General features: G+C 53.7%; 1 protein-coding gene across 8 annotated transcripts in view; it reads left to right on the top strand.

Moving 5' to 3' along the window:
• The window catches only part of EPB41L1 (erythrocyte membrane protein band 4.1 like 1), a 64,686-nt gene that overhangs the window by 37,273 nt on the left and 12,753 nt on the right, over nucleotides 1-14,660 (top strand). For 4 of the 8 annotated variants that reach the window (XM_084296840.1, XM_084296843.1, XM_084296842.1 and 1 more), the window contains 6 exons: nucleotides 721-818; nucleotides 1,321-1,496; nucleotides 1,974-2,122; nucleotides 5,029-5,220; nucleotides 6,562-6,660; nucleotides 11,666-14,356. In XM_084296840.1, the coding sequence (XP_084152966.1) occupies nucleotides 721-818; nucleotides 1,321-1,496; nucleotides 1,974-2,122; nucleotides 5,029-5,220; nucleotides 6,562-6,660; nucleotides 11,666-14,356 (3,405 nt within the window). The remainder of the gene's footprint in view (nucleotides 1-720; nucleotides 819-1,320; nucleotides 1,497-1,973; nucleotides 2,123-5,028; nucleotides 5,221-6,561; nucleotides 6,661-11,665; nucleotides 14,357-14,660) is intronic. The other 4 variants (XM_084296846.1, XM_084296845.1, XM_084296841.1 and 1 more) reach the window with 3 other exon arrangements.

The following is a 14,660-nucleotide window of genomic DNA, read 5'->3' as shown; positions in this document are numbered from 1 at the left end:
CTGTGCAGGGTGGTCCTTTCCTAGCCTCATCTTCTGCCCCAGGAGTCCCAAGCTAATGGCTTCAGCTGGCCAAGAGAGGAAAGCTCCTGTGGTGAATGGAGGCTTTCAGCAAGTGCTTTCTTGTTTGCACTCTCATTTTCTCACTGATATAATGTCTTTGGCCACAGCAATTCAGAAGGTTCAGGACACCCTACACTCCTTTCCCCATAAGCTAGACACCGCGACCCTGCTGGTAAAAGAAGGTGTCCCAGGAAGGGAATTTCAGGACTGTTTTTGATATTTGTCTTCCATACTTTTTTTTAAAGAGGCTTTTCTTTCATTTTCTGTCATTGTTTTCTGACTTTACTTTCACTCTCTTTTACTTGCACTGATGGGAAAATGCATTTCCACCCACACATTTCCCAGTGGACAGTGCATCTGAGATGGAGAGAGAGACTCTAGCCAAAACAAGCCGTAAAAGTTTTATGTTTCTTGAGGGAGTTTCTCTCACACTGAAAATCCATTTACAGTTGAGGAAAGTGCTTAGGCCAAAAATTTAGGAGGTATGATCCTACCACCCAGTGGGGCTGGGCATGGAACTTTCCAGCATTGTTCTGAAGATGTTTTCTGTGTCATGGCTCCTGCCAAGGCAACCTGAGGGCCTTGGCAAGGCAGGTCCCATCCCACTATATCCTCTAGGGCAGGATCTGCCTGTAACAGCATGTCTCTATCTCCCCCAAGTACGAGCAGTTTGAGAGCACCATTGGCTTCAAGCTGCCCAACCACCGCTCTGCCAAGCGTCTCTGGAAGGTCTGCATAGAGCATCACACCTTCTTCAGGTGAGGAGCCCTTCTCCAGGCATGCTCCTGCCTCTGGCCCATTCCAGCATATTTGTGTGGGGAAGGGTAGCTCCTGCCTTGCCCCCAGCTGCCTGTGTCCTTCCCAGGCAGGAGCTGGCCATCCTCCCACTTGGTGTGGGTGGGCTGTCCCCTGCCTTTTAACCCCCTGGGTCTGGCCACTCTGCCTTTCGTGTGCAGGGAGGGAACAGCTCTGCCCCTCTGTCAGCCACAGACCTGCTATGCCCTGGGTGCCGAGGCTCTGGTTTGTCCTCCTCATGTGTGGAGCCATCTCTGCTCTGTTTGCTTCCCTGTGCCACCGCTGCCCAGGACCACTTGCTGGTTCAGTCCTCGTCTTACGGCCTTAAATTCCCCCCATCTTTCCTTTAGCCCTGCGCTGTGGCTGGCCCCTCTCCTTCACCATGGTCTCAGCTCTGCTTTGCACACTGGTGTTGGGGAGCAGGGCTGGGACTCACCGATGCGATCCCACCTCTCCCATCCCCAGGCTGGTGTCCCCAGAGCCACCCCCGAAGGGCTTTCTGGTGATGGGCTCCAAGTTTCGCTACAGCGGGCGGACGCAGGCGCAGACCCGGCAGGCCAGCGCCCTCATTGACCGCCCAGCTCCCTTCTTCGAGCGCTCCTCCAGCAAACGGTACACCATGTCTCGCAGCCTTGACGGAGGTATGCCCCAAATTGGGGAGGGGGAGGGAGATTGGTCCGCTGGCGGGAGCAAGGAGGCAAGGAGGAAGGTTCAGAGGGGTGCAGCCAGGGTCGCTTCTGGAGGCTGTCCCCGACTAGGTGCCCCTGGCCTGTCCCCACACCAAGTGGTGGCTCAAACCCTGTGAGCAGCAGGGCCACAGGCACAGCTGGCTCCGCTGAGCCAGGGCAGGGGTCTGGGCAGCCTGGGGTTGGGGCTGTCCCCAACTTCTTGTACACAAAGCAGGCATGGAGGCCAGGGTGGTGGAGGGAGGGAGAAATGGGCTGAACTTTGGGTCATCAACACAACCAAGAAGCCCTAGGACACATATTTCCTGCTACAGATGCTCTTGGGGCTCCACAGCCACCATCTCCTAGCCAGACTGGGGTGGAAGGCTGGGGCAGGTAGGGCTGGGAAAAAATGCTTGCTGCCTGTGACCTGGGCTCTCCCTGCACACACAGAGTTCTCACGCCCAGCCTCTGTCAGTGAGAACCACGATGCTGGAGCAGAGGGTGAGAAGCAGGATGAGGATGGTGAGTTTGGCAGTGGGAGACGGTCCGAGACGGAGGATGAGGAGGTGACTACCCCAACAAAGATCAAGGAGCTGAAGGTACAGACCCCGTGGGCAGAGGACTGTGAGTTAGATGGGTGGGCTGGCCCACGCCCACAGCAGACATGCAGCAGGCTGGGACGTGGGCATCAGGGCTCCGTCTCCCTGTCTCAGGGCCATTCTGCAGGTGGGAAGGATCACATCAGGGAAGAGTCATCTGGAGCCCTTTCTCTACCAGGCAAGCCCAGTGCTTGGTGTGACCCGTCCTGCTTGGGGGCATGGCTCTTGGCCTCACTGCCGGACACAGAGCTGTCATACCCTACCAGCAGCTCCAATTTCCCCAGTACCCTCCAGCTTTCCTCAAGGCTGGTCCCCCAGCAGAGCCCAGGCTCTAGGCAAGACTGGTCCCCAAGCAGGGCTGATCACGGGGCAGTCCCGTGCTGGTGTGCAGGATGGGGAAGGGCCAGGCGTGCCAGCGGTCACCACTGTGCAAGCAAGGAGTTCCCTAGCCATGGGAAGCATGCTGGGCCCCTGCTCCCTTGGCATCCTGTAGTTCTACACAGCCCTGCTTGGGCACCCCATGGCCGTGCCCACAGCCCCATTCGTGTGCAGCTATGGCCCTCTGCTCTCCGCCCTGGCACTGGGTCGGCTCAGGGCACAGCCCAGCCCATCTCAGCCCTGTACTGAGCGGGGGTTCGGTCCTTCTGTGCTGGTAGCCAGTTCTGACTGGGGGCAGGGGGGCACAGCCAGGCCCTGTGCAGGCACCTGAATTCAACTTAATTGTGATGCTCTTGAGAAGTTTCCTCGACTGACCCTGCTGGTTACTTTTAACCCTCTCTTTGCTGCCAGCCGGAGCACGAAACAACCCCCAGGCACAAGCAGGAGGTATTCTCTCTCTGGAGTATCTTAGTTCTCATCGGTGCATCATATTGTCCATCCTTTTCAAAGCACCACTGTGTGTCACCCTATTTACTGGAATACAAGATGCACCGAGGCGGGGGTTGGCCTGCTAGAGACACCCGATGAGCAGACAGCTGGGGATCTGCCCCAGAGCACACACAGCATCTTCTATCCCACTAAGTAAGGTAGTCCTAACTGTATGTGTGAGCAAGAGCCCTCCCAAGGCTCAATGGCCAGGCCACCATGCCGAGTCCTTGGCCCACTGGGAAGACTTGGCTTCTGCTCATGTTACTGACTCCTCCATGTCCTCTCCTCATGTCTCCTCTCTGTCCAACCCTGTGGCCCTATCTCTCCCACTGAAGAGACAGCACTGGCACAGGCTGGCCCCATCATTCCCACCTCCTGGCCTATGCTTTGCTTTTGGCTTTCCTGACTTGGGCTCTGCATCACATGCCCTGCACAGAGGCTCGCTTTTCATGAAGCCCCTTGCTGCCTTTCTACCCTGCCGGGAGCAAACAAGTCCCTGAGCATCCTTTGGCACTGACCCGTCAGAGGCAGACACTGACGTCCACCCCCATGCAGCGGAGGGGCTTCCCAACCAACTGTGGCTAGCCTGGCCAGGGTGAGCTATCACAGGCAGGAGGGAGGCTGTGTTCTCCCCTCACACAAATTACCTGTCTGCAGTGCTACCTCCAGCAGAAATGGGCAGCAGAGATCCCTCCGGCCTGGGTCTGCTGATTCATCCCAGCCTAAAATTCACGGTTGCTCTCCAGGTTTCTCTTCTACTCACAGTGGGGTTCAGATCATCGCTGAACCAGTCAACAGAGGCCAGTGCAGCCCTAGCAGTGCTAGTCAAGTGGCCTTGAGATGGGGCTTGCTGTACTTCCACTACGCAGCCCTTGGCATCCTGCTCAGCACAGCAGGGCAAACCCTGCTGGTGCAGTGGGCACCATGGCTCCTGCAGGCTGACATCTCGCCCCCCAGCCCAGCGCTGGTCACGGTCCCTCCACTGTCTGCTTCATTGCTTACCCCTGCTGCATGTGCATGTGCTGCTCCCGCAGCCCTGTGCCCCTGGCACCACCCTGAGCCTAGAGGTGGGCAAACCATGAAGCACATGCAAGTGGACAGGAGAGTTTCTTCATTAATTCTGCTGAGCCTTCAGGATCTGTATAATTTGTCTGGGCTTTTCATGGGACTCCTTTGGATCTCTGGGATTTCACTGAGCAGAGAAATGGGGGAGGGGAGATACTTCAGTCAACTCATTTCGAACCTCAAACCAGGTTTGAGTTTGAAGCAGAAGCCGGGTTCTTGTTCGGAGCTAGTTTGCCAGTTTGCCCACCTCTGCGGCAGAACAAGGGGAGCCACCCTGGTGCCTGTAACATCACCAAAGGATTCTTTAACACCTAAACGTAACCTCGCGCTTGAGCTCTCTGAGCTGTCCTCTTTCTACAGTAGGCAAGACCCAACCCCACCCCAGACTGCCGTTGGGCCCAAGCTGGTCCATGTTGATGCAGGTTTGGATCTGTGTTGGTCATCTTTGACCAGCCCTTGACCTCTTGCCCTTCAGCAGAAATCCCCCTTTGAAGCCACTCCTTTGGAAATGCCAATGGGCGACTCCCTGAAGCTCTTGCTCGGAGGACTGGCCAGTTTCCTGCCCTGCTGGGCCAGAGGCTCTTGGTCCCTTTGTGCCTTGCATGTGAGAGCAGCAGAGATGAGGTTGCTGATATTTCCAGTGGGCCCCTATCCCTTGCCTGATCCCTAAGGAGAGCCCTCTCTCTTCCATAGATGGCTCAGCTCATCCTCAGCAGCCCATGCTGGAGATGCCAAAGGGGCATATTTTGCCCTGCACAGGAGGAGGGCCACTGTGGGTGTTCCACCACTTGCAGTTCCCTGCAACGGTCGTAGTGAGAACTGCAGCCCATGGTGCTCTTATATGCTATTCATTTGGCTCTCGAGACCCTGAATTCAATCCCAGTGTAAAGCAACCTCTCCCCAGTGTCCCTGATTGTCTCTTTTGCCTTGGCTAGTGCTTTAACCATGGTTACCTTCCTCTCTCCTTCCCCAAGTTTTTAGACAAGCCAGAAGATGTTCTGCTAAAGCACCAGGCCAGCATCAATGAGCTGAAACGGACCCTGAAGGAGCCCAACAGCAAGCTGGTTCACAGGGACCGGGACAGGAGGCTGCCTTCCTCACCAGCCTCTTCCTCGCCCAAGCATGAGGATGAAACACCAAAGGGAACCCCAGAAAAGGCCAGCGAGGTTTGTTCTGCTGCTTGTCTTACGGATGAGATCAAGCTGTTCGTTAGTTGCCTGGTCTCTGCCTCTAGCACAGTCATGTTGAGAGCACGGTGGGAACTATGTGTTGGGCACAGCGGGTAAAGCAAGGGAGCCTCTGGCCAGGCTGTTGTCTCTAAGTTTTGTAACGAGCTAAGTGTTTCCTCTCTGCTGGTAGTGATCTCCCTTTATGCCCAGGCGCTGCATGGAGTCAAACTTGTCCTCTTCAGAGGGATGTGTTTGTTGGCTGTGAGATGGGGCCTTCTTCACCCTTTATCCTATCGGGGCTCCTGGATGTCAGCACCCTGTGCAAGTCTCGTCCAGTGGGTGTCCCCAGGAGCGCGGGGCTGGGCTCCTGCACAGAGGTGTTTGGTGGCATGCTGACCTGCCACGACCTGGCTGGTGGGAGCGGGAGGAGGGGTGCTGGGTTGAGTGGTGCTGTGCATTCTGCATTCGTGTCCTCTCCTCCTGGCATTTTATCTGCTGGCTTTGCAGTGGGACATCTGCCCTAGGAGAGAAAGGAAGATGCTTGGGTTGCTGGAGCAGGACATCTGGGCTGTGCAGAGCACACCCCCCCACTGCCCAAGGGGAGTGGATGCGGTGCAGCTGGGCTGCATGGGGTTGGGCTCATGCTTGGTTCAGCCCAGGCAGTGGCCCAGGTCTCAGTGGTGAGGGTATTCTGCAGCTCGGACACCCTCCCTCCCATGTGGGCTGAGAGCACTGGACCCTCCATGCTTGCTCTCCCCACCTCAGTGTCCTCTCCCCTGCAAGAGCTGTGGAGCCAGCAGCCGTGAGCTTCAGGCCTCGTACACTCTGCATGTGGGGCACTCCCTGCCCCAGCTCTGTCCTGGAACTGTTTCACTGAGCAAGTCAGGTCATGGCACTGCGGTACGAGGAGGGGCTTTGGGGAGAGGCTTGTCTGAGGCCTCTCCATGGGGAATTTGTGGTGTGCACATGTGCTTGCTGGTCCCCTGGAGATACGGGGCTGGCTCGGCTGGCTGCAGAGCAACCCAGGCAGAGGTGAGTTACAGGAGGTAACAACCTCAAAAGTGTCAAGCTGGAAAGAGGAGGAAGGTTTTTAACCTCACATCTGTTTTAGAAGCATATGTATAGTGTACAAAGAAAGACCTAAACATAACATCTAGACCTGGCATAGCTGGTGATCTCTGTTCATCCATCCATCCATCATCCACCCACTTGTTCCTTCATTCCTTCTCATGTGCTCTCTCTCTTTCTGTGTCTGTCTGTCTGTCTCTTTCCCTCCCTCTCTCTCTTTCTCTCTCTCTCTCTTTCTCCATGGGTGCTGGGGTTTCTGTGCTGACACAGAGGATGGAAGAGGACACCTTAGACGATTTTGCATCTGAGCACGGAGCTGCCCTGTGCATGGAGTCTTTCACGCAGAAAAGCCTTGTCTCTTCTCCTGAGGTTATCATCATCCCCTTTCTCTTTCCATCCTCGGCTTCACATTTTGCCCTCTCATGGTGCCCCTCAGGCAGTGTGAGGCGTTCCTGCCCTCTAAGCAGAGCTCAGGCTGTTTGCTGGCACCCTTGGATGGGTCTCTGGGGCAGGGCTGTTGGTGGAATCTGCTTCTGTTCCTATTGCTTTGAATCTGTGATACAGTCCTGAGACCTTCCAGTGAAGCCCCACTGGCCAGTGGTGGCAGGGCATCCCCCAGGGCTGGCTGTGCTCTGGGTGAGGGTCCATGCTGCAGCTGGTGCCAGGGGTCCCAGGGGTCCCACGAGGCAAGTGCTGAGCCCCACAGCACAGGTTCTCTGCAGGTGTCTCCTCCAGGAGCAGACAGGCGCCCAGTTACAGGCTGTTTTCAGCAATCCCTTGTGCTTTCCCCTCCCTTCAGCTGCAGTTAGAGTTGCTGAGGCCCTGGCACCCAGAAGTAGGGCTTCTCTGGATGCATTAAAAATGTTGTTTTGGCACCTGTACAAAGCAGGATCACCCTGCCTTCCGAGGCCTTGTGTGCTCCCTGCCTGCAAGGGACATGGGCACAGCACTCCTTGCATTCAGGGATCTTTGTTGTGTGATAGCGATGGTTTCCTGGGACAGGTGAAAAAAGTTACAACTGAGAAGAAGAAAAGTGGTCTTCGAGACTTGGTTCTGATGTGTTTGGGTCCAATCGTGCTGAAATGTAGTGCACAGCGGTGCTGGGGTGCGTGTCCTCCCTGAGTGGCCCCAGAAAAGGCAGCAGGGGAGCAGCAGCAGCCTGGGGCAGGTGGAAAGGGTAGGGGTGGAGGGGACAAGGGTGAGGCTGGTTCCACCCTGATGCTCCCTGATGTCCCCAGGTGTAGAGATCCCAGCGCTGGCAGGGGCAGGCTCTGCTCCACCAGGACAGCTGGAGTGTGAACCTGGGCTGAAGCTCGTGTCCCCGAGAGGGGGGCTGGATATGAGTGAGGGTTTGAGCACAGCCTCGGGCTTCAGCAAGGATATATGCACCTTCGGTGAGGCTTGGGCTCTGTGGCAGCATCTCCTGTGTTGTTCTGGGGCCCTCTATGTGCCAGTACTTGGGGGTTGCTGTGAAATACTTCTAGGTGTCAGTACTGCACTAGTCTGCAGAAGTGAGATGCAATCTCTGCCAGAGAAGAATGCGGCAGCCTTTGCACAGAAACAGCAGCAACGAGGTGTGCATGCTGCACTTAATGCACGCCTTCCTCTCTTCTGCCTTCCAGAGGCCCTCGGGGTGCCAGGGCTGTGCTGAGGTGCTGACAGCCAGCTGGTCTCACCTGAGGTTTCTCTCCACACATCGGCAGCTGAGATTCAGCATCCGATGCATGCAGTCTTGCCCGTATGTGGCTGGTGCTCTCCGTGAGGAAGTCAGGATCCCATGAGGATGATTGCACGAAGACTGGCACATCTGCAGAGCTTGCATCATGCTCAAGTGGAAAGTCCCTTGGTGCCCATGGGGTTGCTGAGGTTGGGTTATCTGCCACCCCTGCCTACGTGAGGTCACTTCTCCACCTTCCCCTCCTTGGTTCTCACTCTTGCTGGGGGAAGAGTGCCGGACTGGGCGTTGGATGGAGTCTCCTCAGCTTCAGGTGACAACAGTGTCGTCTTGATCTTGGATTCTTTAATTCTTCCCTCCTTATTGTGAGGCTTGTGCATTCCTTTCAGGTGAGCTGGGTCTTTCTTTGCAGGGGAGCAAAGAAAAATGGCAGGTACCTTGAACAGTGCCAAAAGGAAAACCTCCTGACTGCTCTGGGCTCCTCTGAGGTTGTGAGCTTTGCCTGCAGCCATCAGGTGCAGAAGGCTGTCTCTATTCCACATTGTCATTGCATTTCTTTCCCATCTCCGTGTTTGTCCTTTCTTGTGACATGAAGGCTGTGGTGAGAATGTCCTTCCCAGCTGCTCCTGTTCTCTGGAGAAGGCATGTTAGGGAAAAAAACAAAACAAACCAACCTCCAAAGCTCCAGAAGTTCTCTGCTTTCCTGGAGGTATCCAGCTGTTTTCACTGAACATTCCCAGGAGTCCTCAGGCTCTGGGGGTCTGCCAAGAGCTGTGGAACCAGAGCTGTGGCCAGAGCTAGCCTTGAGCCATCTGCAACAGAGAGTTCAGAACATTCCACAGGGTAGGTGGCTGTTTCCCTGGCATGGGCTATGCTCATCCCGACAAAGTTTGAGGAGTAGCTGTTTTAGAGATAAATCTGGAGATTTCGTTTTTTCCTTACTGGTTGTGAGGTACTGCTGTGGATCAACACATTGTTCCAGGCTTCAGAAGACTTAACCTAATGCTCTTTAATGTACAACAACATTTGTCTAGAGCCTTACTTCAGAGCAGGATCCTGACCAGGCTCATCATCTTTGGCTGGGGAAGATCTCCTCCAAAGGACTCTGTCTTACAGACAGAGAAAAGGGAAGAAAAAGCTGAAGAGATCTGTACCTGTGCTCGTGCCCTGTCTATCAGTGCATTTGCTGCAGAAAGGGTCAATCAGTGAGGCTGTGTTGCAGGACCAGAAGAGCTGTACCCTCAGGGAAGTACGTAGTCCTCTGTTTGAATCAACCGTGAGCATTCCTAGTGTTCAGAAAAGGCTGGAAACTGACCTGGGCGTCCTGGTAGTACCCATTTAGCTCATGGTAGTGGTGCTTCCTGGGTCAAACTCACCCACGAAAGACACAGATGTGCCTGGGAGTCACTGAGTACCTCTGCTGTGGCTTCTGTGGACAAACAAGAAACAAAACCACGTGAGGAGATGTGGAGAAAGTGGCCTGCAGAACAGACAGTTTTGGGGAACGCAGGTACACTGAGAATTGATACCAGGAGGCTTGTGCAAGGGGTGCTGTGGGAAGCTGCCAGAGGATGGCTCTACTGAAGGTCTAGGCTCCTCGGTGCTCACAGCCAGTTTTCATGGTGCAGGCTTGCTCCGTAGCCTCCTGCTGCAGTGCAACAGCCACTTGCTCTCACTAGAGCATGGCAGAGAAAGGAGCCAGCACTAGGTATGTTGACTGCCCAGGTGGTGCCAGCACCACAGCCTGGGATGCTGAGTGCCAGCAGCTGTAGACCTTTCTTTGGCACCTGGTAAAGAAGGCAGGAACTAGGGGGCGGCATCTTTTTTGTTGAGGGCTCTCACCAATTTTTAAACTAACGTTTTGAACTGAAAGAGGGTAGATTTAGATTAGATAAGGGAAGACTTCTTTTACTCTGAGGGTGGTGAGGCACTGGAACAGGTTGCCCAGAGGAGCTGTGGATGCCCCATCCCTGGAGGTGTTCAAGGCCAGGCTGGATGGGGCTGGGGGCAGCCTGGGCTGGTGGGAGGTATCCCTACCCATGGCAGGGGTTTGGAAGTGGGCGTTCTTAAAGGTCCCTTTCAACCCAAACCATTCTGTAATTCTGTGATTTCTGATTCCCCTCCTTGTGGAGGCCTTTCCATTATCAATTGTTTTTCCTCCTTTCTCTCTTTCCTCTAATCTCATTTTCCCTTCTCTCTCTGTGCTTCCTTCTGTCCTCTGTTTCTCTTTATTTGGTCTCAATTAGGTTTCCGTTCTCGGTGTAACCACTCCCAGCATTCACCCTGGCCCCTCTGTGTAGGGTACTGACAGTCCACCTCTACTTTACATTACTTTGTTTTCCTCTTTTGAGTAGGGAGAGTGCAGCCAGCCCCAGCTCCCTGCAGCCGACATGCAGGAAGGTGCTGCAGCAGGTCAGTTTCTCTCACCCTGCAAAAGCAACGCTGCCTCTGTCCTACTGGCCAGTGTCCTGGACATCCCATGGTGTGGGCAGAGATAGCCCAGAGTGGCCATTGGAGCCCCGTGGTGAGCTCTACAGGACCTGCAGCCCTGCCCTTCGTGTGTGTGCAGTATATACCTGGCTGAGGAGGCTGCTGGGCTTCCTCATCAGTACAAATGCCCATTGCTGTTTTCCTGCTTGCTGCGTTCTCATGGGTTATTTTCAGCCTTCAGTTCCAGAAGTGGAAAAATTTTACCTGTGTTTTGTCCTTGGAGCTTGTGAGGTCTTCAGGGGTCTTGCGGGACAAACACATGAATGTACCAAGTGTATGTACTAAAAGTAATCTAGCATCCACCCCTGCACAGCAGCATATAGCTTCACTGTGTGCTATATCAAATACTCACTGTGTCTTTGCTGCAGGATGCTGCAGCCTTCACTTGGTCCTTGCTGCAGTCCCTGCAGATATCTCTGCTGCTGAGCCTGTTTTTTAATTTTACAGTTAACTGTTTACAGGTTACTTTTCTGAACTGCATGGTTTCAGCATTGCTAGAAACCTCTGCTAAATAATTGGTTTTGATGATATTTCTCAGGAGATCTGGAAAGGAAGGATGGACCTTGGAGTGAATCCAAGTGGCAGCGTCTGGTAGGAAGGGGAAAGGGCCTTGCTGATGCCTAAGGTGGCTTCTCTTCTTGCTCATGCTACTTCTTGCTCAGTCCAACTTGGTTTTAGGGCATGTGGATGAAACTGAGAGTAAAGCTAGACAAAACAACCACTACTTACAACAAAATCTCACCCTTAGCTCTCATAGAAACTGTTAGGGCCAGCTAAAAACAGGAGTGAAATGGAGAGTCCCAGTTTGGTTTAATCTGCTGTATTCCCCAGCCTCATGGGGAGCTCTGTAAATGTGCCTGCTGAGAGCATTGCTCCCACTTCTTTGTTTCCAAAAAAGTGACAGATTTTGCAGGTATGTTGGTAGGCCATTGCCCATAACAGAAGGTGGTCCAAGGCCCTGGAGAGTATAGAGGGGCTCAGCCACTTTCACAGCATCAGCCCCCTTATTTTAAGTACCTTCTCTCCATCAATGCCATCAATTGTCAGGCTCTTCATATATACCCTGCCTCAACTCTTGCATGAACAATAATATTAATTTAGTCAACCCCATCTAAGGCACATCAGCTTTCTGTTATTCATGAAAGCAATCATCAGCTGTTAGGTAAAGTATGTTTGATGCTAACTCTTCTTGCTCCAATTGCAATGCAGGGCTCGGAGCATTGGGTATTTATAGAGAGAGAAACTTCTAGGCTGGAAGAGGTAGCTCTAAAGAAAGCTCTGGGAGTCAAGAAAGAAGAAGCACGTGCAGGTACTTCAGAGGTGGAAATGAGTGTGAGCATGTCGAAAGTGGAGATGGCAGTAGGGAAAGCCAAGGAAATGGCAGGCCAGGAAGAGACAACAGATGCAGATCTGGAGACCTGGAAGAGAGCAAAAATGATTGCTAGTCCCGAAGATTTTGAGTCTGTCTGGGAGGATGAGATCTATGAGAAAGAAACCAGGGAGGAGCCCAGCATGGAGGCAAAGTGCTTGCCACCTGAGAGAGCAGAGGAGGAGCCCAAAGAGAGAGGCGAGGGGGTAACTGCAAGTGAACCAGGTCTGTCCAGGCCAAGCCAGAAGCCTGAAGAGAAGCAAAGGACCAAGACTTCAGGGCCAGATCTGTCCCAGGGAGAAAGCAAGATGATCTTTGAGGAGTATGTTTCTGCAGCCTCCAGGAAACAGGATTCCAGAGTGCTAACTGCAACCACAGAGTTCATTAAAATTAAAGTGAAGTCTAGTGATGACAACACAGAGACTTCTGCTACACAGAGGATCATCTACTTAGGAGACCTAGAGGGAGATGAGAAGGACAACAAAACACATCTGCTTTCAGAGGCGGGAGGACAGCTTGACTTGGTGGAGAGGCCAGAAACTACAGTGAATGAGCCAGGAGAGGGATCAGAGCCCACAGCACCCATAGAAGAAAGGTCCCAGTCCACTTCCTCAATGTATGAGCAGCAGAGAGCAGTATCAGAAAAACCTGCCATAGTACCAGAGCAGCCTGAGACAGGCTGTGATGAGACAAGCCCTGCAGGACGTCCTCCCTTGGAGCAGGAGCACTGTTTGTCAATGAAGCAAGAAGTAACAGCGAGTCTTAGGGGCTATGAAACACAGGAGAAAGATGAAACCACATTGTGTTCCCAGGAGGTGGGCTCAGATGAAAAGGATCTGCAAAGCCCAGAAGGAGGATTGAAGCTGAGCGCCCTGGAAGGGGAAGGCAGTAGGGCTGAGGACCCTAAACAGAGCCCAGCTGCAGGAGAGCAGTGGGGCACAGACATCTCTGTGACAGAGTGGAGGCTCTCAGAAAGAACCATACCTGATGGGAATGAGGAGGAAAGCTCCAGAATGGTTCTGCAGATGGAAGAGATAGAGACTAAATCATCCTCTTCAGCTGTGCCTCAGCAGGGCTGCCCTCATACCTCTGCAGGGCTGGAGGAAGATGAACCCAGCACTCCCACCCCTGGGCCCTTTCCCCAGCAACCAGGCCCTGTCCCTGCAGAGCCAGCCCAGGACGCAGAATCCGAAGGCCAAGACCTGTCCCGGGGCACCAGCCTTGTGAGAGGTGTGGGCACACCGGAGGATGTGAACCCCTCAAAAGAGGTGACGTGCAGGGAGGCAAGTTCTGCAGTAGATAAAGGGACTCTCAAGGACATGAGCCCTGTGACAGAGTATGAAACACCCAGGGATGTGAGTCCTGAACCTGAAGAAAGACCACAAGATGTGGGCTTTGCTACAAGGAAAATACACCAAGATGCAAGTCCTGTTGCAGGAGGACCACACCAAAACATAGACAGTGCAGCAGAGCCAGTCCTGGTCAGAGATCTGGCCACAGGGGAGGATGTCCGAGACTCAAATCTTGTCACTACAAAAGGAGTCCAGAGAATCACAGAAAAGCCACTCCAGGAAGAAAAGCCTGTGATAAAAGAGCTCTCCCAGAACACAGGGCCCAGATCAGGAAAGCTGATGGGAGATGAAGGCTGTGGAGTGCAAGAATTATCCCATGACAAAAGCCTTTACATGAAACAGCAGCCTCCCAAGGCAGAAGAACCAGAACAAAAGACTGAGACCATTATAGGACACCTGCCCCAAAAGGGTCCCGAGTCTGGAGGGCCACTCCACACTGCACATACCAAAGCACGAGAACCGCCTTGGGACTTGGAGTTCAATGTGGGACAAGCTCTGCAAGGCAGGAGCTCTGTGGTAGGAGAACTTGCTAGGGACAGTGACCTTGCTCTGGGGCAGCCAGTGCAGCCTCCCGAAGAAGAAGCTGATGTCCTGCACTCCCACTCCACTGTAACGGGAATACGTCAAGAAAGCACAATGTTCCAGCCTTCAACCTTCAGTGAAGAGCTGCAAGTGAGCAGTGGGATACAGAAAAGAGAGTCTGGGCCATCGATGTGTACTGATGGTAGGACAGAAACTGTGTCCCAGGAGCACAGAGGTGTCACCAAGGTCCCACTCCTGGGCAGCTGGCAGGACAGTGAGAGCTACAAGAAGACCTCAGTGGCCTCTAAGATTAAGATGTTTGAGCAAAGTGAAGCTGAGCGAAGGGTAGCCCAGGAGGAACAAGAGCATTTGCCTGAAACTGAGACGCCACCAAAAGCAAAGGGGAAGATGAATCTGACACAGGACGTGCTTTTGAGCACAGGCCTCATCTCACCTCTGTCGCTGACAGGTACTCCGGTGGAACTGGCATCCAGTGTGGGCTCATTTGCCCTCAAGGGGCAAGGGGCTAGTTCAGGAAACTCCTCTCAGCCCCTGTCTCTGAAGGAAGATGTGTCTGTTGATCTGGAGCATGGAGAAGACAGTGCTGACCTGGCTTCCCCTGACTCCGGCTGTGAACTCACACTGGCAGAAGCCGTGGTAACTCTTCCAATGAACTGTCCGGATGGAAAGTTCACGCGCATGTTGTGTGGCTCTTTATTTACCATGTTCAGTGGCACCTCACACATCCATTGACTGAGAACAGTCGCTTTGCATCCCCTGTCCTTTTATGTATGTGTGTGCAGTCAGGCTTATTTGCTGAATGCAGACCTGCTGGCCAGTTGGTTCATTGGCTTTTTGTTTTGTGATACGTCCCCCCCCGCCCCCCCCCCGCCTGACATTTTGGCAACCTGGAGAACGCCACTTGCTAAACCTGAAAATGGGCACCCAAGCCTCATGTCCA

This window comes from Netta rufina, assembly GCF_964035555.1.
Source record: "Netta rufina genome assembly, chromosome: 16".
Classification (NCBI taxonomy): Eukaryota; Metazoa; Chordata; class Aves; order Anseriformes; family Anatidae; genus Netta; species Netta rufina.
Note: the sequence above shows the minus strand (reverse complement) of the source record. Positions and strands in the feature narration are given on the sequence as shown.